This window comes from Mus caroli, chromosome 6, assembly GCF_900094665.2.
Source record: "Mus caroli chromosome 6, CAROLI_EIJ_v1.1, whole genome shotgun sequence".
Lineage (NCBI taxonomy): Eukaryota > Metazoa > Chordata > Mammalia > Rodentia > Muridae > Mus > Mus caroli.
This window is the reverse complement of record NC_034575.1, coordinates 35,775,383-35,800,814: the sequence shown is the minus strand read 5'-3', so window position 1 is coordinate 35,800,814 and position 25,432 is coordinate 35,775,383. Positions and strand designations below refer to the sequence as shown.

At 36.9% G+C, this 25,432-nt stretch overlaps 1 gene segment (V, D, J or C); it reads right to left on the bottom strand.

Annotated features, from left to right (window-relative positions):
• Positions 1-24,762, bottom strand: part of LOC110296769 — a 313,901-nt gene extending 289,139 nt beyond the window's left edge. Inside the window, 3 exon segments of the C gene segment in view lie at positions 5,142-5,147; positions 24,287-24,577; positions 24,700-24,762. Of these exon segments, the coding sequence occupies positions 5,142-5,147; positions 24,287-24,577; positions 24,700-24,748 (346 nt within the window).
• Between the last annotated feature and the right edge of the window lie 670 nt (positions 24,763-25,432).

Below are 25,432 nucleotides of genomic sequence, written 5' to 3'. Positions count from 1 at the left end.
TGGATTGGAGCAGAAGCTGTGCTCCACTCACCAGAAGTCTTAAGATCCTGTGGTGGGTGTTGTGGGTAGCTGGCGAGTGTCAGCCGACCCTGCGCCCCAGCTTCCCCGGTGCTTTTCTGAAAGGAAGAGCCTTCTTTCACTTTTCAATTTTGCCATATGTATCTGTTAACTTTTTCCTCCTTCAAGGCATAACACTAGGCCTTGTTTCTTGTCTACCCACACTGGGTAAAAATATCTTCACAAAACTCTAAGCTTGTATCTTATCCTCAGTGGAGGGGCTATTTATTAAACAGCTGTACAAGAACATGTGTTTTGTACTTCAGCTACATGACTATCTTTACTTTGTATGATGTTGAGCCCAGGTATGGACTAACAAAATTATCATCATAATTGTAGTCCAAACTCACTTTACCCTTAAGCTATTTCAGTTCTGAAAGGTATACTTTACCTTATTTTGCTTGTTCTCTACCACCAGACCCTGAGAATACAGATTAAATCTGTGTGTTTTCAAAATACGCTTGCATATATATTGAATTTTGTCACATTCTCACATTATTATTTGCAATGTGATGTATTTATTACAGAATCTATTACTGCCCTCTAGTGGAGTATCATAGTGAACATCACTCGAACCAAGTTAAAGCCTAAATTGTGTAATCTGTAAATATACTTAGACAGGCAAGGGGACTTAAGTTTGCAGAAGTCACTGAAACTGTTGATAAGCAGATCTTGGTATAGGGAGAGCATCCTTGACATCCAGGTGGTCCAAATCTGATCACACAGGTCCTTAAAAGCATAGAACCTTCCTTAGCTATACAGAAGAGGGTCAGATGGATGGGGTGTGGATTTTTCCCTTAATCTTTCAGAAAGGAATGTAGCATTCCTACTACCCAATTTCAGTCAGGTAGGAATAGGATGGGATTGTGTCATTTTAAGACCCAAGCTGTATATTAATTTGTAGTATGTCAACAAAAGTTGGTATGATCAGGAAGTCAAGATAACTGGGAGTAGGATATGATTAGGATGGGGAGACGACAGAGAAGGAGGATAATTGAGGACCAGGAAGGTCCTCGTATGTGGGTGGCTTCTCTGAGTTAGGCACTGAGATGAGCACTGTGAACTTGGACTTGTAAATTTTGTACAGAAAAGATTGACTACATTGATAAGCTAGCACAGAGAAATCTAAGAGCCTTCTTAAGGTTGGAAGATTAAAATGTCTGGAGTGATAATTCTTTTTCTTTGTTGTGGTGGTGAGGTAGTCTGAACATAGGGCCTCATGCACTCTGGGTAAATGCTTTGCCACTGACTTACACTCCAAGACCTCACTGGTTTTGTGAGAAATATTACACTCACCCAGGGCATCATTTTCAAAGGTGTCAACTTCAGAGAAATAATGAATAAACTTTATGCTTTGTCCTGGATCTGTTGACCTGGATATCCAATTTGATTTGATACTCTGAAAACATCCCAGTACAGAATGCTTACAGCTTCTCTGAGCTAGGTTCTCAGTGCCTATGTTTTGTTGAAGTCTAATTTGAAGTCTACGAGGCCTGTGTTAGAACGGTGTGGAAACCAACTGGAAAGCCCACTAGGAACCCTATATGAAGGCAACAATCCACGGGTTGAAACTCTGGGACCCTGAATTGAACATTCCTAACTCTGGAGGCTACACAAACCAGAGTCCTCAACTCTGACCTCTCATCTAGTTCTTCTCTTAACAGAACTTCATCTAGGTATGTATTTCTTAGGCCAATTCAGTTCTGAAAAAAAAAAAACTTTTATTCCACATTTCCTGTCATATTTGTGCATCTTTTCTGACATATCCTTTGTTTGCCAAGCCATGTACTTTTTAAGATGAGCACAGCTACTACTATAGTGAGAAAGACAAATTTTTATGTGTTTAAACTTGAATCCCATTCTTGGGGCAACTTACTTATTCAATGTGTGGTCAAGTTTTTGTAACTGGGTGTTGTTTGTTTACTAGCATCGCCATAACAAAGTACTGCATACTGCTCTAAATGGCAGATGTTAATTTTCCTCCCATTTCTGATGGCAAGTTGAAGGTGTCACAGTGTCCCCAGAGGCTTATCTTCTTGATTTGTAGATGGACATCCTTTCCCTTAAGGTCTTTCCTCCCAGTATCTGCAGCCTGATCATTTTGCATACTGGGTATCACCCATGTGACTTCATTTTCCTTAATTACAGTTTTGAAGATACTATCTCCAAGTAAGTAGTTCTGTGAAGCATTGGTTTTAGACTTCATCAAGTAAGTACAGCAGACAGGTACGTCTCATCCTGCAACAATGGAAATACAAAGAATACCGACTTCAAGGGCATGTTAAGGCAATGATGATGAAATGAGTGAATGAGTAAAGAGGTCCAAGCTTTGTTGATCATATATTCTCATAGAGTCATCTCACCGCTGCTTTGCCAACAATATTTTTGAAATGTTATTTCAGTGAGGATCCAGTGTTAAATTATTCACATATTGCTTTCTTTGAAATTTCTCCTCAGTTCTGAGATGCATATGTCAGCTACTTCATTTTATAGATGCGAAACTGGAGACTGAGAGGGGGCAACCGCATTCCTGAAGTTATGAAGTGGCCAGCTTTGCATGTTTATGGATGCTGCATTCAACCACAGGTTTTGAATATTTCAGTATCCCTACTTAAACACTTAGGTTGGGTGAGCAATAACTCTCTGATTTTTAAAGCAATCTGGCCTTTCTATTTCTCCCTATAGGAAATGTTTCCACATTGACTCTAGTTCAACACCTAAAACATACCTAATACACCTCCTTTAATGCCTTGTTCCTTGTCCCATTTCATTCCCATGTGTTCAGTGGTATCTTCGTCTGGTTCTCTATAAGTTATGGACAATGAGAATGGGTCTCCCCAGCAGGGATGGCTCTTCGGACAGCCTAAGTGTGATCCCAGATTCAGCTTTGAAATGAGTGCCTGCTGCCTTTCAATTTTCTAGTTTTCTTTTCTTTTGCTTTAAAAAAAAAACAGCAGGAGTTTTATTTCATTTTGTTTTGACAACCTAATATGTATTGTAAAAGGTTGACACCTTAAGTCCAAATAAATACAAGTTTCTATTTACTGTAACTTTATCATTATTGTATACAATGTGTAATTGTTCATCTTCTACTTTAACCATCTATTTTCCTAAATGTTTGCTACAGAAACATCATGTAGGATTCTTGAGAGATTTTATGCTACTTTCTCATACAAGGTGAATTTCTGTTCGTGTGAGTGGGGCAGTGAGTCAGTTTTCTTTTGAAACTCATAGTTACAAGAACAAATCACATTCTAATCATCTGACACTCAGAAGATTACTTCTGTCCTCTGTAAAAATATTCTTGCCTTGCTGGGTAGCAGCTACATAGCAAAGACCAACACATTCTCTGCTAGCTACGGCCAACAAAAATGGAAGAAAGAAGTCTTCTTATGAGAACAGCCCCTCTCTGAGGTAAAAATGACTAGAAAGACACTTGATGAAATGTAAATTTGATCTGTTATGAAATATTTTCAGGAATGGAACAAGCTATAGCAATAAACAAATTAAATTTGCTCTTAGAAGTGACATTATCTGATGAAAACCCTAGTTTATTTCTTTGCCTTTCCTTGGACTATTTCCTAGCATAGCCTTGCCTTCTTTTGCTTGCTTGGAAATGGGGTTGTGAAATGCTTTTCTATGGCTGGTGTAATAAATCACTGTAAAATTAACATCATAAAACACCAATCACAAAGCTACCATGTAGAATACTACAGATTAGAAATTAAGTATAATTCTTGTTGGATTCATATCAAGAGGCAGGAAGGATTATCTTTTGATTTGAGTATCCATGGGATAATCTGTCCCCTTACCTTTAGAGACCACTGCCTTTCTCGGGTTGCTCTTATTTATCTTCAAAGAGAGCAACATCACACTAACCATAGTCACTGTTACAGACATGAATGTTTAGGCTGAGTTCAGCTATACAATCCAAACAATAATCTCATTGTATTGAGTTAGCTGAGCACTTAATTACACCTCCACACTTCATTCTCTTTTTCTATGTAAAGTGATGTATTCATAGTTACTGAGTAATAGGAGGTAAATATTTTTGGAGTCATTATTTTAGCTAACAGTGGATGATAAGACTGAGAATTGGTTAAATCTATGAAGTCATTTTGCAACCTTCTATTCATATATCTTAAAGGTTTTTTTTTTAATATAAAATTTCACTAATGCTTGGAAAATACACTTCCAGAAAATCCATTTCATCACAAATAAAGCTTTATATCTGCATTATTCATAAAAAATTAAAACTGAAATGGATCGAATGTGCATTTAACAAGTGGATGGAAAAGCAAGCCCACAGGATGCAACCATTTTCCACACTAAGAATGTAAGAAGTTATTGATATGCTTTAGAACACGGATGGGCTGGCCAATAAGGATCTTTCTGTTTTCAACTCTCCTCCTCACAGGAATGGAGTTATCGGTGTATATAGCTGCATATAGCTTTTTATATAGGTTTCATAAATCTGAGTTCTCATGATGTCGCACAAATGGGTGCTGTGAAGAAATCTTCCCAGCCAGCATATCACATTGGAAACAAAAGACCAGATATTTAAAGCCAAAAATCCCATAAGGAGGTATCTTACAAGGATGTTGAGAGAGGACATCAATTTAGGTCCTTCATTGTTCAAGGTACAAAGTCACAGAAATAGAAGCTGAAGCCATAGTAATAGAGATTAGGGTTGGAAAGAGGCAGGAGTGTGGAGGGCTGTGTATGAAACAATGTGCTTAACATGAGGATCCATGAACTAGGCTGTAGGGAAAATAAAAGGAATCATGTCCTGTTTCTTATAACAGACATGAAAGTCAAGTATGTGAGGGCCTCAACTGAACTGGCAGTTACAGGCAAGGAGGCTCAGCCCTGCCTATGATGTGGAACCATTTTCTACTTTGCCAAATGACCCAGGGGTCATCCTTGGTCTGCATCGTGACTCAGACCATATGATGCATGGGGAGTCTTGTAAGATTTCCTGTGGCTTCTCCAATTTAAGATGTGCATTCTAGAGGTGAGTATGTTTTGTGTGCAGTTTGTAGGTGCTCATGTAGCACGCTGTCTTCACTGCTGGCACACAACACCTGGACCTGTTCAAGGGTCTCTCAGTTCACACTGAAGGGGTTCTTTTCTTTTTCTGGGAATATTACACTCAAAGGAAAGCTCTAATTTCTCTGTATTATTAATGCCATATGAACAATGGCTCAGCCATAGTTCCATGCCTGGGTCTTGCTGATACCAATACATTTTGTCACAGGGCATAGTTTGAGAACTTTACACAATATTTTTCTTTCCAGTCCCCGTAATGGCGTACTTTGGAGTTTTGAAGATAATAGCATCCAACAGGCCTGCAGGCTAAGAAAACTTTTGGCAGCAAAGTCCACGGTGGGATTTGAGGACACAATGATAAGGAAAAAAAAAAACCACACACACACAAAGGAAAATTTTCCTTCCTGAGTTTGAAAATTCTGCATCTTACCTGCTCCCAGATTATTAAAGGCCAGACAATGCATGAACTTGGCAGTCATGGACTAGGCTGGGCTAAAGCAGGAGTTTTAGGTCATGGGGCAGAGATTGGGTTCTTCTAGAAGTTAGTGTATTATGGCATAACCCTGTGAACTGCCCAGTTTCATAATGATCCTATTCAATACAGATTCATCTATATTGCTTTTCACATCAAAGGAAAAGTACTTTCGTTTAATTTCCTCATCCAAAGTAGGTTTGACACTCTGGTTATTTATTCCAATTCTTTCCCAGTCTTAGGAAACCTTCAACTGCAACTATAGTGCAAGGTTTGGAGATGAATACACTTCAGAGCTTTCAAACTCTGTAATAACGGAATGTGATCTAATTATGAAGGGTGGAAAGGAAACAATGTTGTGTGAGCTCTGAAGAATAAACAGGAATGGACCCTGACAATCTGAAAGGGAGGATTCTTCAATAGGAAGAGCCAGGAGTTGCTACATCAAACCAGCAATGGGGCAGCTGTGAGCAGTAAATCAACCATCTATTTGTATAACAAATATATTAATAATATGGAGCAACAACTGGCAATCACTGATTTCCCAGAAAGCATAGAGTGACTGAGTGGTCATCAGTCAACCATCTCGACCCTGTCGTCACTGAATTGTTAGAATTTTATTGACTTAGACTTCCCCTACAATGATTTTAGGTTCATCTTTCTCTTAGAAGTAGCTTCAAGCACTGAGAGATCAGAACATTCTAATTTGTACTTCTGCCTGGCACACAATTTAGTAACACTGATAAATTAATACATGATTCATATTTAGATACAGACATAAACATTTTCTTGTGTATCTTCTGGTTCAAAATGAAGAGTCCCTTAAAGAAAAGAGCTGCTGTTTCTCCATGTCATTCTTTCATATTTGCTTTTTCCTAGATCTCAATTATATATCATCATCAGATCTAATTGTGAGAAATATATGTGCATATACACACATTTTTGGTCCAGTGAAACAGTCTATTTTTAAACGTCTCTGAACCAATCTTCTTAGAAGCAAACATGTTTTATTTTTAAAAGGACTTGGATGTGAGGGGTGTAGAGAATTTAAATAGACATTAACCAGAAGTCAGAAAATATGTTCTTCAAAGAATCTTGAAGAACTACTTGAAGACTCATTCGAGCCTACTTTTGTCCCTTCCCCACTTCCTCCTTCCTCCCTGCATGCTATCTTCCAGGAATTATACACAGTACCAGGCACGTAAAGCTCTCAAGATACCACTCCTATCTATAGAGTCTTATAATGACTCTAGATGGAAAGAATCATAAAAACCCATCACTGCGCCTAGCAATCGTTTCACAGGAGACAAGAGTTGCTTTGCTTTTCTGTAAATGCCAGAAAAGCTTTTGTGGATAGGTCTTCCCTGGCTGAAGAATGGGATAATGTATAAGAGGTAAAGAAATAGATTCAGGAGAGAGCTTTTAAAAGGTACAGCTGTCCCAATTCAACAAGATCTATTTGAGGAAATACAACATGTTCAACTAGGCTTAAATTCAAAGTGCTAGAGTGAATTTAGAACACTTGGACAGATTTTTTTTTTTTTTTTGTGCACAGAAATGTTTATGAAAGGCTTTGTGTACTGCATAAATTTAGAAAGTTAAACATGGACACCCTATGTACATGATGTTAAATAGATGGGTTATAAGCTGGGAGACCAGGAATGAGAGCTTTGTATTATTTTTCTAGGAAGAGGACAGTGAAAGCGTATACTAGATCAGAAATAGAGAGGGAAAATTGGATCTGATGAACATGTTTGCTCTACGAATCATGACAATAACTATCTTCTTGGTGAATTGTCTAAGCTAGCAAAGGCTCTTTCTCATTCCTTCCCAGTTCCTTGTCAGGTCTTAGCATAGTCATGTCCAATGATGTGTTTACATGAAAAGCAGGCATGAGTCCTGTAGCCTTTACATTAGGATTATGCCAAATGAAGTCCAGCTCCAAACTTCCTTGAAGAGTCATAAAAGTCCTATGTTGAAATTATCCCCAAGCCCAGATCCTTTCCTGTCCAAACACATCCCCCCACGCACCCATGCTGACTGTCAGGGCATTTCCAGCAACTATATATCTTCCTGTGAGAATTTAACTCATGACATTGTGGGGACAGGAAACAAATAGATTTAGAAACTGATGTAATTGAGAAGGGGACTTCACAATCGTTACAATCACTAAGATGGAAATACAGTGTGCCCAAAATCGGGGCAGGTTGAGGAGGCAATAAATTCAGGAATAAATTCCTTGAGTTTGAGTTGCCTGTGAGGAAGCCAGCTTGCACTGTTCACTCACAGCTAATTTTGTCAATAAGAAACATAGAAGATGCAGTGACTACGGGTGGCAAACTTGAAGGGAAAATGTAACAGGCAAAAAATAATTAAATGACGTGTGAAATTACATAGTAGCTTCTATGAAAGACTTTTAGTTACATATGGAATTACTGTTGAAGTTTACCTAGTAAGAAAGAACAAAGCTCATGAAAAAATACTTTAAAGAGATCAATTAAATGATACAGAGCACTCAAAAGAGACTGAAAATTGAGAGTGGCATTCTTTTAAGAATAAGAATGAGAATGAAAACATGTAGAAGACAAATCCTGTTGGCTCCTCCCTTTCTGAACAGCCATAAAACCAGTGGATTCTTGGCTGTGATTGAGGCTAATTGGGAAAGATGACAAAGCACGTGTGGAAGCTTTTAACATGATTCTGAGGCTCTAGTAGGTCTTGATTAAATTCTGTTGTTCCTGTTACTCACTAGTTTCTAGATGAGTGCCTGCTACAGAAGAATCATGGGATTGATCCAGTGACAATACTGAAAGCGGCATCTCTACTCTCTTATCTACCCCCTAGTTGGCAGATGTATTTTGATATTTTTAATTTTGATTATCTAGATAATAACAAGATTGATCTGCTCTAAATTGTTCTTGGCACAGCTCAGAATGCATAACCCTAGATGAATAATTATTTTTTGTAGATCAAACTCTCTACTATTTTAAACTTCTGAGCTAAATATAATAATAAAACAAACTTAAAACTTAAAATCAAGACAGCATGTTCTCATATACAGATAAGTGGGTATAAAGATAAAGGGTGAGGTTGAGCTCAGGGAAACTGGGACTGTTTCTGACATAAACCATAGGAACTGTTAGTCAGGAGAGAGTGCAGTGGGAGACTGTGCAAAAATAGATGGAAGCCAAACAAAAACCTGTTAAAAATAAACACACTGTATTTGAACTGATAAGAAATATTCTTGAAAAATCATGAATTTACTCAAGCCAGAGAAGTAGATCAGTGCCTTACTTTGTCACCATTGGAGAAGCTTCTTCTTAAAGCAGATGGGAAGAAATGCATAGACCATATCCAGATATCATGCACAGAAGGAGAGACCTTGAAATAGTCAGACTTCAATAGGATGCCTTCACCCAATCCTTCTTCTCGGGGATCAGTGAACCTCATGGAAAAGAAGGCAGATACACTGTAAGAGCCAGTGCTGGAGAAAGGACACAAAGAAAACAAAGCTGTCTAAATGAACATAACTCATGCACATATGAAGTCACAGAGACTGAGGCAGCATGTCTTAGATCAGAAGAGTTCTGAATCACATCCTTTTTTAAATATATTATGACTTCCAGTTAAGTGTTTTTATAGAGTTCCAAGTGGGCAAATGAGTTGATCTCTGTTTCATGTGCTTTTTCTTGGGTTCTTTTCCTTCTCTTTGTAAGTTTTTTTTTCAATTCCTTTGTTCATTTTTTAAATCTTATTTGAAAAAAAATCATTAAATGCTGGTAAATATTTGAGCTCATTATCCTGAAAGACTGTGGTTAGAACATCTTAGCTTTTCCTGGAAGTGCACTTTGGACCTTATCCTCAGACAGAAAGAAAGCATTGGGATTTCTGAATCACAGTATTATCTACAGACCTTGACCCAAAGTCACACTTAGATGTGACTCATTCAAATAGGACATCCAACAACCTAAGTATCCCACACCTCACAATAAAGAAGGCTTCTAAACTGAGAAAATTCCTCACTCATCTGCCTATCTTTCTGTGTAGTGAGCAGGTGGCCTAGAGTAGGCACAGGTATAAAGGACTGATTAGGAGTGGCATTCCTTAAAGACAGCAAAAATAATTATCTTGCCCCTTCCTAGAGACATTGTACACTCAAGAGAGCTCTCCTTTGTTAATGTCATTGATATAAAGGAAATGGCAGATCAGCTGTAACCTTTGTCCTGAGTCTAGCTGATACCCATACATTTAGACATAATTCTCCTTATGGGAGCATCCCATAATAAGACTCTTCTAACTATACGATGTTGTTCTATAAGATCTGATTAATATCTGAATTTATAGACCCTTTTCAAGAAACAAGACAGTAGTGCAGAGAGAGCTGAGGAAGATCTTTATTATACAGTCTCTAGGGAGAAGTTTATTCCCAGCAGGAAAAATTCAAAGATTTCTCCCTTTATTTTCTACCTTATTGTTTTCAAAAGCCAACAACAACAACAACAAACACACACACACACACACACACACACACACACACACATACACACACACACACACACACACACACACACACACCAGAATAACATGGAGCTCATGCCAAGGAGAGGCAGTATGAAGCTGTTTCCAGGTCTAAATATTTGGGGAGTTAAGACAAGAAAATAGGAAAAAGGAAGTTTTCAAGCTCAAAGTAGATCCCTCCTCTTTACTGAAGCTGAGAGATGGTTGCAGACACAATCCTATAGCAGGAACCTTTGTACCTCTGTATGACTCAGCAGGAAGTAGACATTTTGGCTTGTATACTATAAATACTCTTGGTAAGCAGAGGCTATCCACTTCATTCTTTTCTCTTTGCTTTTTATTGACAGTTACCAGGGTTTATTTTCTTTATCTTCCATGGGCTGTTTCATTTACTCAAGAGAACACCATCTTCTTGAACACACAACACAAGAAGTCTTCACCGTAAGAGAAAATGGACTCTTTTCTCTCGGCAGCAATCAAATTCCAGGAACTTCTCAGCTAAGAATGGGCCTTCATGACTACATCCCCTCTTCCATGTTGACTTTTGTATGGCTTTTCCTTATTCATACTGTCATATTGCTGTGAGTTCTCTTGTGCTTCTGGCCTCCTGTGTCTGGAAAATATTGCATCCTTGAATCTATCTCCCACTTCTGGATCTTACAACCTTTCTGACCCATTTCCTAAAAGGATCCCTGAACTTTGAGAAAAGGGATACAAAATTCTCAAATAAAAGGCAAAAGATTTATACAATCTGAAGAGGCCCAAAGTGGGATCCAGATCAGGGGGGTTCCCAAGACGTGACACTATTACTGAAGGTATGTAGCACTTACAAAAAGGAATCTATCCTGACTGCCCTTTGAAAGAGCCAACAAGCAGCTGAAAGAGTCAGATGCAGACATTTGCACCTAACCAATGGACAGAAGCAACTGACCCCTGTTGAATTATGGAAGGCTGAAAGAAGCTGAGGAGAAGGTCAATCCTATAGGAGGACCAGCATTCTCAATTCATCTGGAACCCTGAGATCTCTCAACACTGGATCACCAAACAGACAGCATACACCAGCTGATATGAGGCCCCTAACACACATATAGTAGAGGACTTCTGGGTCTGTGTTCATTCACAGATGATGCACCTAACCCTCAAGAGACTGGAGGCCCCAGGGAATTTAGAGGTCAGGTGGGAAGGAGGCATTCATGTGGAGACAAGGGTGTGGGGAGGAGGTATGGGATGTGGAACAATCGGAAGGTGGATGGGGGTGGAGATAAAATATGGAGTGTAAAAAAATAAATATTTTTTTAAAAATACCATGAAAAAATATATCGCTATAATACACAAATAATGGGAACTACTTGGGTATTTAGGTATATTCATAGTAAAGTTCATGTTGTTCGTTGTGTGGAGCAGAATACTTTCAAGTTGAAGAATCTGATTTCACCATCATATTAGGCCACTGTAGCTTTTCTCTCCATTTTTAAAAATAGATTCTAACAGTTCAAGGTAAATTCTACAAATGGAACATGTTCTCTAAAATTTAGACTCTCATTTGTTTTAAGGAGGTCATAATGACTGACTGACTGACCATTCCAAATTTCCTTTTTTTTCCCTGACTCCTATATATTTAGTCAATAGTTCCTGAGTGGAGATAGTTACTGGAAATATTGATTCACTGAAAGAGCTGTTCAGTTTATGAGTGTACATTTCTAGGAAATAGTTTATTCACTCATGTTTTCAGATAATTGGAAATAAGCTATTAAAAATATGATTTTTATCACAACAAATTATACCTAACTTCAGAGAGAAAGCATGTAGCAATTGAATACATTAAATGGCAGGCACCCCAGCACTACAGTTATTGTGCAAAACCTTGTTTGCTAGAATAAACAGTTGGCCCCCTTGCTACTTCAGGCCCTATGCTTCACCCAGCTCTGCCATAAACACAGATATGTACCCTCATATATGTTAGTCTTATTACATATCAAATTGGTAGCATTCTTTTAAGTTTTTACTTATTTTTTTATATTTTGAATGAAATTAATTAATTTTAACAAATAATCGCCATCCATATTTATGAAGTTCCAGGAACTATCCTGATTCACAGAGACATTGAGGGCAATCAATGCAGGGCAATTACCATATCTTTCACCTCAACTTTTATCATTTGCTAATGGTGAGTAGGTTCAAAATCTTTTATTTTTAATCATTATCATCCTGTTGTGTATAACACACAAGAATGTATTCTTCTGTCTAGTTTTAACAATGTGTACATTAACTAATATTTTCTCATCACCATGTTCTTTTAAAATGATTTATTTGATAGCTTCATAAATTTATATAATGAGTTATAGTCATTTTCATTTTTATTCCCCTCCTTTATCTTCCTTCTTCCATTAATAACCATCTTTCCAACAAGTTCCACTTATGTTTGTGAACCACTGAATTTAAGTTTTGTTTTGTTTTGTTTTGTTTTGCCTGAGCATGGTGAGAGCTTATTTGCTAAAACAAGGGCAGCATAACAGTAACTACACCACTGAAGAAAATGACACCCCTCCTCTAATTACTGTTACTTCCCAGTAGTCCTTCATGGGACTGTATTATGAACCCATGACCCAAATATGATAAAATGTAGATGGCCCAATCACATACAGCCTTAAGATGAACATGACCACAGTAAGTTTGTGAGTGTAATTCTGTATTATGTTCAGATGACATACTTTTGCTACATAGCTATATATCCTTTGGCTCTCACATTCTATCTGCCTCCACTTCCACAATGATCCCTAAGAACTCCTCGGATTGTTATAGCTATAGATATTAGGGTTGAGCATTTCTACTATTTTTTGTTTTCAGTATTTTGGCAAGATATAGATTTCTGCATTAACCATACTGAAGAAACTCTTCTGCTGAAGGTTAAAAATATCACTAATCTATGTATATAAACATGAGTATCTAGAAGGCAGTTGAAGAGTGTGACCATTTAGGAATGTACCATTAGTAAGTACTTTCAGGGCCAATGACTTGTATATCCACAGACTTTTGATCAGATTTACAGAACCAATTATAAGTTCTTTTCTGTAGATCAGGTCTCAAATCCAATAGGAAAATGACTGGTTAACCCAATAACAGTTTTGCCACTATTGCACCAGAAGACATATCCTGCCTTGCTAGTCATTATTAGTGCTTACAGGATTCAGAACAGGATATGAACTTTTATGACTTTGTTCTCTCACCATCCTGCACTCTCTGGAATTAGAAAGATATTCTGGAAGAAGGCTACAGATATATGTCCTATGTCCCACTAGCACTGTGTGTTGTATCTTTAGCAATAGGGTCTTACTATCAAGTTCTAGTGGAAAATGAAGAACAATTACAATAGCCTGTATTGTTTGGGTGATCTCTGGAGCCTATTTGACCAATACCTCACAGGGCAGTATCCCATACCTGACAGTAAAATTTCCATGGCCAACGGCTTCTGTGAATATGATATGATAATTAGCCAATATAACTCTAAATTACTCAACTTTTCTAATTACCAGCTCCTGGTAATTCTATCTATCTATCTATCTATCTATCTATCTATCTATCTATCTATCTATCTATCTATCTATCTATATCTATATATCTATACATCATCTATATCTATATATAATGATAATATGATGTATATCATAATGAAAATATGATATATATGTGTGTATACATACATACACACACACACACACACACATATATATATATATATATATCATTACCTTGATGTGAGATTCCTAAAGTAAATATGCTTTTCTGCTGCCCCATGCTATAGAGTCAGTGGGTAGAAGTGATATTAGGGACAATATAAACTGTCTTGGGATACCAAACCAGTTGAAAACACAGAACTTTGGTCCTGTGATTATAAGGTCAAGTTTGACAGAAATCTTTAGATGTGTGGAGAAGAGAAAAGAAACAGAAATCATTTCAGGAGAAGTATCTATAGCAAAAGATGGGTGAGGAATTATTATCAGAGAAATGAATGGAGAAGATACTTAAAAAGCAACCCAATTTCTACATAACTTATAGGATTCTTAATGGTGTGGGTCTATATTTTCTACTCTTGATCAGCACATCTACCTTAAGTCATACTTATATGATTCACTTTTCATCTGAATTGACCTCTGTAATAGGTATAGTGTATACAATTCAGGCTCATTTGCATACCACCCACATGACCTGCATTTAGATGCCTGAATTCTGGTACTCCTCAATTCTGAAGGATTGCTGAACATTCTCTTCCTAGTTGTGAATTATTTTTCATATGTATAAGATACAAATTCTGGCACATGGCATCTAAAGAAGAAAATTGTGTATGCTCTCCATTTGCAGAAGTTTTCTTTGCATTTATTCTAGAAATTCAAGTTTCATTTTATAAATTGTGTCTACATTACATCTCATTAATTTTCATTATGGTGTTGGTAACAGTGCAGATTCATTTTTTGTATGGTTGTTCCAACATAAGTTGTTAAGAACTAGCTACCTTAATGAATTGAAGAATGCAATCCATAAGCATGACATAGATTGCTTTTCTTGAAGTTTTCTTTAATTTTCCCTAAAAATTTATGTAGTTTTTATTCAATGCATTTTACTAAGTTTTTCATAAGTCTCTTGTAATTGATATTATTCTAAATGATATTATTTTCTTTTTATTGGATATTTTCTTTATTTACATTTATTTATTTATTTATTTATTTATTTATTTACATTTCAAATGTTATCCCCTTTCCCAGTTTCCTCCAGAAAACCCCTATCACACACCCCCCTCCTGCTTCTATGAGGGTGTTCATCCATCCATCCATCCACCTATTACAGCCTCCCCCCGTCCCCGACATTCCCCAACACTGGGGCATCAAGCCTTCACCAGATCAAGGGCTTCTCTGCCGATTGATGCACAACAAGATTGTCTGCAGCTAGAGCCATGGATTCCTCCATGTGTACTCTTTGGTTGGTAGTTTAGTCCCTGGGAGCTCTGGGGGGTCTGGTTGGTTGATATTGTTGTTCTTCCTATAGATTGCAAACCCTTTCAGCTTCTTCAGTCCTTTTTCTAATTCCTCCATTGAAGATCCTGTGCTCAGTCTAAAGATTAGCTGAGAGCATCCGACTCTGTATTTGTCAGGCTTTGGCAGAGCCTCTCAGGAGACAGCTATATCAGGCTTCTGCTAGCAAGCACTTCCAGGCATCCAAAATAGCGGCCTTGTTTGGTGACTGTATATTGGATGGATCGCCAGGTGGGGCAATCTCTGGATGGCCATTCCTTAAGTATCTGCTCCACACTTTGTATCTGTATTTCCTCCTGTGAATATTTTGTATCCCCTTCTAAGAAGAACCTAAGCTCCCACACTTTGGTCTTCCTTCTTCTTGAGCTTCCTGTGGTCTGTGTATTTTATCTTGGGTATTCTGAGCTTTTGGGCTAATATCCACTTATCAGAGTGCATATCATGTGTGTTCTTTTGTGATTGGGTTACCTCACTCAGGTTGTTATTTTCTAATTCTATTCATTTGCCTAATAATTTCATATAGTCATTGTTTTTAATAGTTTAGTATTCCACTGTGTAAATATACCAAATTTCTGTATCCATTCCTCTGTTGAAGAACATTTGGGTTTTTCCAGCTTCTGGCTATTATAAATAGGCTGCTATGAACATAGAGGAGCATGTTTCCTTGTTATATGTTGGAGCAACTCTTGGGTATATGCCTGAGTGGTATAGCTGTTTTCTTGTATAATACTATGTCCAATTTTCTAAGGAACCACCAGACTGATTGGATATAGGACTGGTAAATATCTTTTCCCAATTTATGTTTAATCCTGTTGACAGTGTCCTTTGCCTTACAGAAGTTTTTCAATTTTATAAGATCCCATTTGTCAATTCTTGATCTTAGAGCACAAGCCATTGGTGTTCTGTTCAGGAAATTTTCACCTGTGCCCTTGTGTTTGAGTATTTTTCCCACTTTCTCTTCTGTTAGTTTCAGTATATCTGGTTTTATGTGAAGGTACTTATTATTGTGTGAAGTGCAATATGTGCTTTTAGCTTTAGTAAAGTTTTGTTTATGACTGTCAGTGCCCTTGCATTTGAAGCATAGATATTCAGAACTGATAGTTCATCTTGGAAGATTTTTTTTGGAGGGGTATGAAATGTCCTTCCTTATCTTTTTTGATAACTTTAGGTTGAATGTCGATATTATTCGATATTAGAATGTCTGCTACAGATTTGTTTTTAGTCTCATTTGCTTGGAAAATTGTTTTCCAGCCTTTTATTCTGAGATAGTGTCTATCTTTGTCACTGAGGTGAATTTCCTGTATGCAGCAAAATGGTGGATCCTATTTATGTATCAAGTCTGTTAGTCTATATCTTTATTGGGGAAATGAGTCTATTGATGTTAAGAGATATTAAAGAAAAGTGATGATTTCTTCCTGTTATTTTTGTTGTAGTGGTGGAATTATGTTTGCGTGGATATCTTCTTTTGGGTTTCTTTCAATTCATTTGGAATTAAAAACACTACAGGTGTTGCCTCCTCAACTGTGATCATAGGCATGTTAGAACATCTGGGAGTCGAGCTTCCTCTGGGTGTTGTGGGACTGCATGCAGACCCAGCACCTAAGGTCTACTCAGGGCACAGGCTCAGACCATAATCTGTGCAACATCCTGAGTGACACAGTTACTATGGGTGTTGAGGCAGATGTTAAAGCCACATTATTATTTTCTGGAATTCACTTTCATAGTCTTTGAAAGAGTAAATTCAACATTTGATATTTATATTGATCTAGTACCCTGTGATCTTACTAAATTTACTAATGTTTCTGCTTGTTTATTGATTCTTTGGGCCTTTTTCACTTAAAGAATTTTGTATTCTGCAAAATATTTGGGTTTTGTTTTATTTTAATATCATATTTGTTGCCATGTAATTCATTTTAGTTATGATTTGATTAAGAGTAGGCAGAAAATATAGTAACCTATTCCATATTATATAAAAAAAGATTTCTATAACTATTGAAAGCACGTTACTTATAAAATTTTTGTCTATAACTTCTGTCAGATTGGGAAAGTTTATATTTGTTACTACTTTTCTTAGAACATTTGTTTTAAATGAATACGAGATTTAAAAAAATATTTTCTCTGAATCTTTAAAATGGCCTGACCATCAGTTGATATGGTAGGTACATTTTTATGACTTTTTTTTTTTTTAAAGATTTATTTATTATATGTAAGTACACTGTAGCTGTCTTCAGACATTCCAGAAGAGGGCGCCAGATCTTGTTGCGGATGGTTGTGAGCCACCATGTGGTTGCTGGGATTTGAACTCTGGACCTTCAGAAGAGCAGTCGGGTGCTCTTACCCACTGAGCCATCTCACCAGCCCCTTTTTATGACTTCTAAAACAGTGTTTTCACTGAAGTGTTGATCACATTGTATTCCCTCTATATGTTTATCTGTGTATGTACAAACACATTAACATAGTTGGTTTTGATATCTAAATGTGAAGAATTTTGTGGTCGTAAGTGTCATTCTAAAATACTTTTGCCACATTTTGTCATTAAATTTTATTGTCTTTAAATAATGTTGTCTGAAATGTTTTTCTCCTGGCTTTGAAGAAATTTATGTGAAGTTGGTATAAATTGCTATTATTAAAAATAAAAAGTATTTATTTTTGATAATTTCATATATATATACATACATATATATATCTTATGATCATATCTACTTTCTATATCTCTCTTCAACTTCCCCAGTACTTCTCTAACATGTCTCTCTATCAATATCATGTTATCTTATTTTTATTTTTATATTTTATTTTTACTGAAAATAGTTTCTGTGGCAATAGCATACTCTAGCAGTTTAGAGTGGCAAACTTAGAGAATACAACACATCACAATCCTTTTGTTTCCTTTTAAAAATTTATAGGTTATTTTATTTATTTACATTTCAAATGTTATCAACCTTCCTGGTTCCCTCTCCACAAACCCTCTATCCCACATCCCACTCCTTCTCTCCCTGCTTCTTTGAGGGTGTTCCCATTCCCACCCACACACTCCCACCTCACCACCCTAGCATTCCCCTATGCTGAGGCATCAAGCCTTCACAGGACCAAGGGCCTCCCTTCCCACTGATGCCAGATAAGGCAATCCTCTGCTACATATGTAGCTGGAGCCATTGGTCCCTCCATGTTTACTCTGTAGTTTGTGCTTTAGTTCCTGGGAGTTCTGGAGACTCTGGTTGGTTGATATTGCTGTTCTTTCTATGGGGTTGCAAACCCATTCAGCTCCTTCAGTCCTTCCCCTAATTCCTCATTGTTTCCCTCCCTTCTACTCCTCTGAGCTCCAATAGACCTTTCCTCTCCCCAACATCCTCTCTCCCTTTCTTTTCTCTTCACATCTCATTGTGTTCAATACTGTATGAGTGGAGGATCATTAACTTCCTCATGGGAAACCTAATAATGACAAATCCCTGAATTAAAATTACTCTTTGTTTCCCAGCCACCATCACTGCCTATAGCTTCTTAGCCAGAGGAGAGGTCTTCCCGGTCCCTCCCAAATCTGTACTTTTTTTTAACTTGCTTGGTTTTATGCTGTGATGGGGTTTTATCTAGAATGGAATGTGAGTTTGTAGTTTTCTTTTAAAATACTTCTGTTAAATAATTCAATTTCTTATAATGCAGTTCTTCACAAATTTCAACGTTTGTTTTTAAGTTCTGCTTCTCCAATAATGCTTTCATGTATGTAGAATTAATTGGCATATGCTTGTTTACGAAATTCTATTATTGTTTTAATGTCTGTTTTAGCTATAAAGAAATTCCATCTTGTCTGTGTGGCATGGTAGCTTGCATCTTTGCTCCCTTGTCTTCATTTCTAGGGTCAACAAATGTTATTGGTTAATCAGATTACGAGAACATCACCCTCTAACTTCTTTGGATCATACTGGAATGAAATTTCCAACTTCTGTGCTATTTCATGATTTTTTCTATTGATTATTTTTGGTTCCTATGTATGGCTATAGTTTCCCATTTTACCATAGTTAATACTTTTCTTAGTTTCAACATTATTCAAGTTTTGAACTAGACATATTCTCTTGAAATATAAAAGCCGAGATGTGATAGACTGTAGAGGCTATTTTTGCCTGGATGCCTTGGACTCTGTACAGCATGATCTCAGCAGGTCTTGCTGATGGATCTATTCACAAGTGGCATCTTGAAAAATATGAAGAACCTTATATGCCTCAGCCAGATTGTATTGTCTCCTCAGGGAAGAGTTAATCTTCAAAAACCTGACCTATTTCCCCTTTTCGTCCCATCTTTATTAGTTCTTCAAAGAAATTTAGGTACTGACTTTCATTTTTGTGTCCATGTTTTCTCTCATAAGATCATTCGGTTTTCAAATCCTATAAAAGTGATTTTTGATATGGTCAGTTTGTAGGTCATCTCAAACCTCAATGGCCTGTTTCCAGGATTTAGAAGAGACTTCATATGGATGAAGAAAAATACCGTTTATTTCTGTCATTTTTAGATGTGTTCTGTATTCACAGTTCCCCAAGAGCAGGTGTTTTTTGTTTGTTTGTTTTTGTTTTGTTTTGTTTTGTTATGTTTTCCCTATACCTTCACAGCATTTTAGGTCCCAGATTATGCCAATCTCCATGGCCATAGTCTACCCTCACTGTTTGGAGTGGCAAACTAAAAGAACACAACTAAACATATTTACATAAACATCTCAAACATGTGAGATGTTTGAATCCATGAGATGGGTAGCTAGGTTACTGAAACATAGTCATATATCTGATTGTAATCCCCAGATTGTGCCAGTTTGAGGAACAAACTGTCTCTCTACTATATTCTACTATATTGTAACAATTTCCATATACTTTTTTTTCATATCTTAATGTAGTCACTAGAATTGTGCTCTGAACCTAATGGAATCCAAACACTAGTGGGTGAAAATTGCTGTCTTTCTGAGTATGTTGTGGCCAGAAACAACCTCAATTTGGATGCAGGAATCTCTTTGATATGGAAAATTCTGTTTCTGAACCAATTGTTCTAGATGATACAAAAAAACATATACAGAGAGAGAGAAAGAGAGAGAGAGAGAGAGAGAGAGAGAGAGAGAGAGAGAGAGAGAGAGAGAGAGAGAGAAACAGACAGAAGACTGATTATCTACTACATATCAGAAATTCCTACAAAAATTGTTAAAATTACAGAACCCTTAGTAAGAAACAGTCTAGTGATATAAGTGAACCATTTGAGAACAGAAATCTAGAGGAAGCATCATCATAAGATTAAAACTAAAACTAAAAACTAGGTAATGAGAGTAATGCAGATGGAAGTAATGCAGATGTAGATAGATAAATGTTCTCCCATTTTCATACTCCAAATCAATTCTTACAAGCTTGGAGTTTTCTCTAATTAGACTATTATTGACATTGTGATTATAACACTAGTGATACATATGGAGAGTGAAAAAGAAAATAGAGAGATAGGAGGGAGAAAGGAGAGAGAGGGACAGAGAAAACAGTAAAAAGAGAAAAAGGAAGAGAAAAAGAGAATTAAAAGAGAACAAGGAGAGTGGGAGAGAGAGGAGACAGAGACTGACAGAAGAGACATCAATAGAAAGAAAAATGAAAGAAAGAAGAAATAGAGAAGAGAGGGAGATATAAAAGCAAGCAACTTTAAGCAATACAAACAATTTAAAAATAATAACAATAAAAATCTCAAAGTACTCTATGCTAGCTGAGGTACAAATCTTCACAAATTCCATGCAAGGTGAAATAGTTATTACCAAAAAAATATCAACAGACTAAAAGATTAATTATAAGTATAAAGTAAATACCACAGCCCTTCACAATAAAAAGAAACAAGATTTAACTCTGTATGTAAACAGTGTTGAAAGAACAAGAAGGGAACACTAATATTCTCCTCCAAGTTTAATATCTATTATGTTAAAATATATACCAAATTATGGACTCCAGTGAGTTATACTTTTGATTAAGCATGATTCATGATCTCAAGTTTCTTTAGAAATATCCAGATAAACACCAAATGGATTGTTTCCATCCAGGAACCACAAAAAAAAAAAAAAGGAAAGAAAAAAGAAAAAAGAAAAAAGAAAAAAAAAACTCAATAATGACAACAATAAAACCAACCAACCAAACAAAAAACTCTGAGAGTTTTTAAAAAAATTGTTTCTCTTCTTCCATTCTATAGATCCTGGATATCAAACTCAGGTTGTCAGGAAAGTTAGGGTGGAAAGTGACTTTACCATATAACCCCTCTTAAAGACTGACATTCTCATTTTCTGTAAGATATCAGTATGCTTTGTTCATATATGCCTCACTGGCTGTACCCACGTCCTCCCTCTAAATAGTCTCTCCATCTGCTATCATGTCACATAGATCTATTACTCCCTCTTATTCTCTCCCCACTTGAGAGCTTTTTCTTTCCCTCATGAATAGCTCTATAATTTTAAATACACACACATACATGTGTTTGTGTGTGTTTGTGTGTGCATGCTCATGTATATATAAACTTAAATCAAGATTATATATATGAGAGAAGATATGATATTTGTCTTTACCATTCAGGATTATTTCACTCTACATATCAGTCTATGGTTTAATCCAGATTTATTTAAATGCCATAATTTCATTCTTCTCTGGAAATAAATAATGCTTAATGGTATCTATGTGGCATATTTTAATGTTCTATTCATCTGTGGATAGATATTTACACTGATTCTATATCTTGGTTATAGTGAATAATGAAAGTAAAAACATGGATGTGCAAGTCTATGGAACAGTGATTTAAAATCTTAATTTACCATATATATATATATATATATACATATATACGTATATATGTATGCATACACACATATATGTATTTATAACATATATCTTATTATATATGTGATATATAAGGTACATTACATATTCTATATCATATATATGTATATATATGTGTGTATATATATACATATATATACATATATATATATATGTATATATATGAACCTGAACTTTCTAGTCTAAAGTCTTCTATGAAAGTCATTGATTTTTTTCTTTTTATTAGATATTTTCTTCATTTACATTTCAAATGATATCCCCAAAGCCCCCTATACCCTCCCCCCCCCTGCTCCCCAACCCACCCACTCCTGCTTCTAGCCCTGGCATTGTCCTGTACTGGGGTATATAATCTTTGCAAGACCAAGGGCCTCTCGCCCAGTCAGATGGCTGACTAGGCCAGCCTCTGCTACATATGCAACTAGAGACACAGCTCTGGGGGGTACTGGTTAGTTCATATTGTTATTCTTCCTATAGGGTTGCAGACTCCTTTAGCTCCTTGAGTACTTTCTCTAGCTCCTTCATTAGAGGCAATGTGTTCCATCCAATAGATGACTCTGAGCATCCACTTCTGTATTTGTCAGGCACTGGCATAGCCTCACAAGGGAGAGCTATATCAGGGTCCTGTCAGCAAAATCTTTCTGACATATGCAATAGTGTCTGGTTTTGGTGGTTGTATATGGGATGGATCCCCAGTTGGGGCAGTCTCTGGATGGTACTTCCTTCCATCTCAACTCAGAATTTTGTCTCTGTTACTCCTTCCACAGGTATCTTGTTCCCCATTCTAAGGATTGAAGTATCCACACTTTGATCTTCCTTCTTGAGTTTCATGTGTTTTGCAAATTGTATCTTGGATATTCTAAGTTTCTGGGCTAACATCAATTTATCAGTGAGTTCATATCATGTGACAGAGTGAGAGGTTTGGATATTGTAGTTATCCAATTTTTCCAAAATCATTAAGAAATGAGACATCCATGTGGAGACGGGGGTTGGGGGAAGGTACGGGATGTGGAACAACCAGAAAATATGGAGTGTAAAAAAATATTTTTAAAAAGAAATATATTTATTTATTCATACACACAGGTAGTTTGATTATATTTACCTCCCCATCACTCCTCCTACTTCCCACCATGTCAGTCTCCCAGGTTCCTATCCTACCTATTTTTAGTTCTTTCTTTTATAGTGATCTCTAAGCTATTGAGTTAATAAGTGTTGCTCACCTACTCATGGATGTGGAGCCATGGTCACTCAATCTGGGTCCACACACCTAAAGAAAACCAGCTTTCTCATCCTAGCCCTGCCCAGGAGCCGTCAACTAGAAGTAGCAATTCAGTAAAGTTCACGAGTGTCTCCTCTATTTGTGTTGAAATGTTGACTGGCATAATTTTGGGCAGGTCTTGTACAGGTAACCAAAGCTGCCATGGTGTCATGAGCAGATTGACCCAGTCAAGCCCAGAAGACACTATTTCTCCCCAGTCCTCTCCATACTCTTCTTAAAAATCTTTCTCCTGAGTCTTGGCTAGAAATACACATATTATAAATGACCCATTTATGGCTGAGCACTACACAGACACTTAATCTGGACATACTGGCCAGTTGTGAGTCTGTATTAACTATGTTAATTACATGAAGACATGAGAGTTGAGAACTGCACTAATCTGTGTGTGTAGAGATCATTATATTAAGGGCAGTTTGACACTATGGTCATTAATTAAAATAGAAGTAGGTTCTATGTTAGAGTCTACTACAATACTGGGCCAGATATTCAGTAACTAGCATGGGTTTTACTTTGATGAGCAGCAGCCTTTAACTTTGAACAGAAAGCAGTTGGTTTCTTCTTACAATATCACTTCTTGAGGAGGCTGTCTTTTCTCAAAAGCATATTTTGAAACCTTTGTAAACGATTAAGTGGCTATAACTGTGAGTTTATTCGATTACACAAGACTAGTCTGTTTTTCCTTGTACTTTTATCATTATCAGCGTGGTAATATGGAGCTAACTGGAACTGTGATATTTGGTGTCAGTATTATTTTTGCCATGAATATAAGAGGAGAAAGGAAGTGTGCAAAATGAGAAAAATATAAAGCAGACAAAGAAAGGAAAAAAATGAGAGCTCATAAGGCACTCACCTCGACCTGACACAGAGGAAGCTATACCAGCATATCACTCCTCAACTGTAAAATGCTCACTAGCCTGGCATGAAATCCTCTGTGGTTGATACACGTTTCAGTTAGTTTCTGCTACTTCCTTTCAAACCAGAGCATCACCTGCTTCCTTAGACAAGTCCATGGTGGGTTTATGCACTGCAGAGAATGCACATTTCAATGCTGTGGACAAACTGCTGGCACAGAGGTACAGTGCCGAGTCTCCTGCCTCAGAGGACTGAATTTCTAGGCTGCAAGGTGAGTTTGAAGGACACTCAGCAGAGAATCGTTTTTCAGCCATGTCTATTTGCTGAAGAACTTCTTGGTTCTGAAAGTTAATCAAAAATTTAAACTCATTGTTCTTATTTTGTTGATACCAGAATACAACTGGATGTCCCTTTTCAGGGATATACCTCATCTTTGCTTTTTGTCCTTGCCCTTTCACCAGATAGCTTGGAGTCTGAATGACTTTTGAATTCAAAATTCCTAGAAGAGAAGAAAACAAAAGATGTGAATACAGACAAGAAGGGACCTTGACAAGGAAAAATACTTAGATATGGGTTGGCAATCTCCGGGTCAAAGATTGTCTTTTTGTCCTCAGGACTTACTTGCTCCCAGGAGACAAAGTACTGTGTAACAGAGGAGCCTTGTAGCCATGGTGGCTTGGAAGTAAGAAAAGGTTGAAGTGTTCTCAGTCTTCCTCATCACACTTCCTGGGGCATGACACTGACGTGACACCTACAGATTCATAGCTGTTGTATCGCCAATTCATGCTACTTTCCAATGTAGTCCCTGAAACAGTAGAAAATCTTGTACCCTAAGACTGAAAACAGACCGGGTGATATTTCATATATTTAAATTTACTTCATAACGATATGGCTGTATGACGTTCAGTGGTAAAGTGCTTGCCTTGAATGTATGAGGGCCTGGGTTCAATACCCAGGATTTCCAAAAATGTTTTGTAACTCTTTCCAATAAGTAAACAGTATCCCATATTTATAAATTTGTTTATAATGATAGCAAAATAAAATACCAAAATTCAAACCAAATTCATTGTTCTCATCCTTCGTCCTCCATACCCCAGTTGTTGGAAATTTCAGGATTATGCACAACAGCCAGGCTCTTCTCATTCCCCTCAGCATCTCTATCCTTACAAAACAATTGTCTTATTAAATATTTTATTATACTGGATATTTATGTTATTATCTGTGTTTTATGATAAAAACCAGTGACTAGGAGAAAACATGATATTAGTACCTCTTAATATAGCCTTTTTAGACTGTCTTGATCTACATTGCAGGATAAGGTGAAGAGACATTACAAAGGATAAAGGAGGAAGCC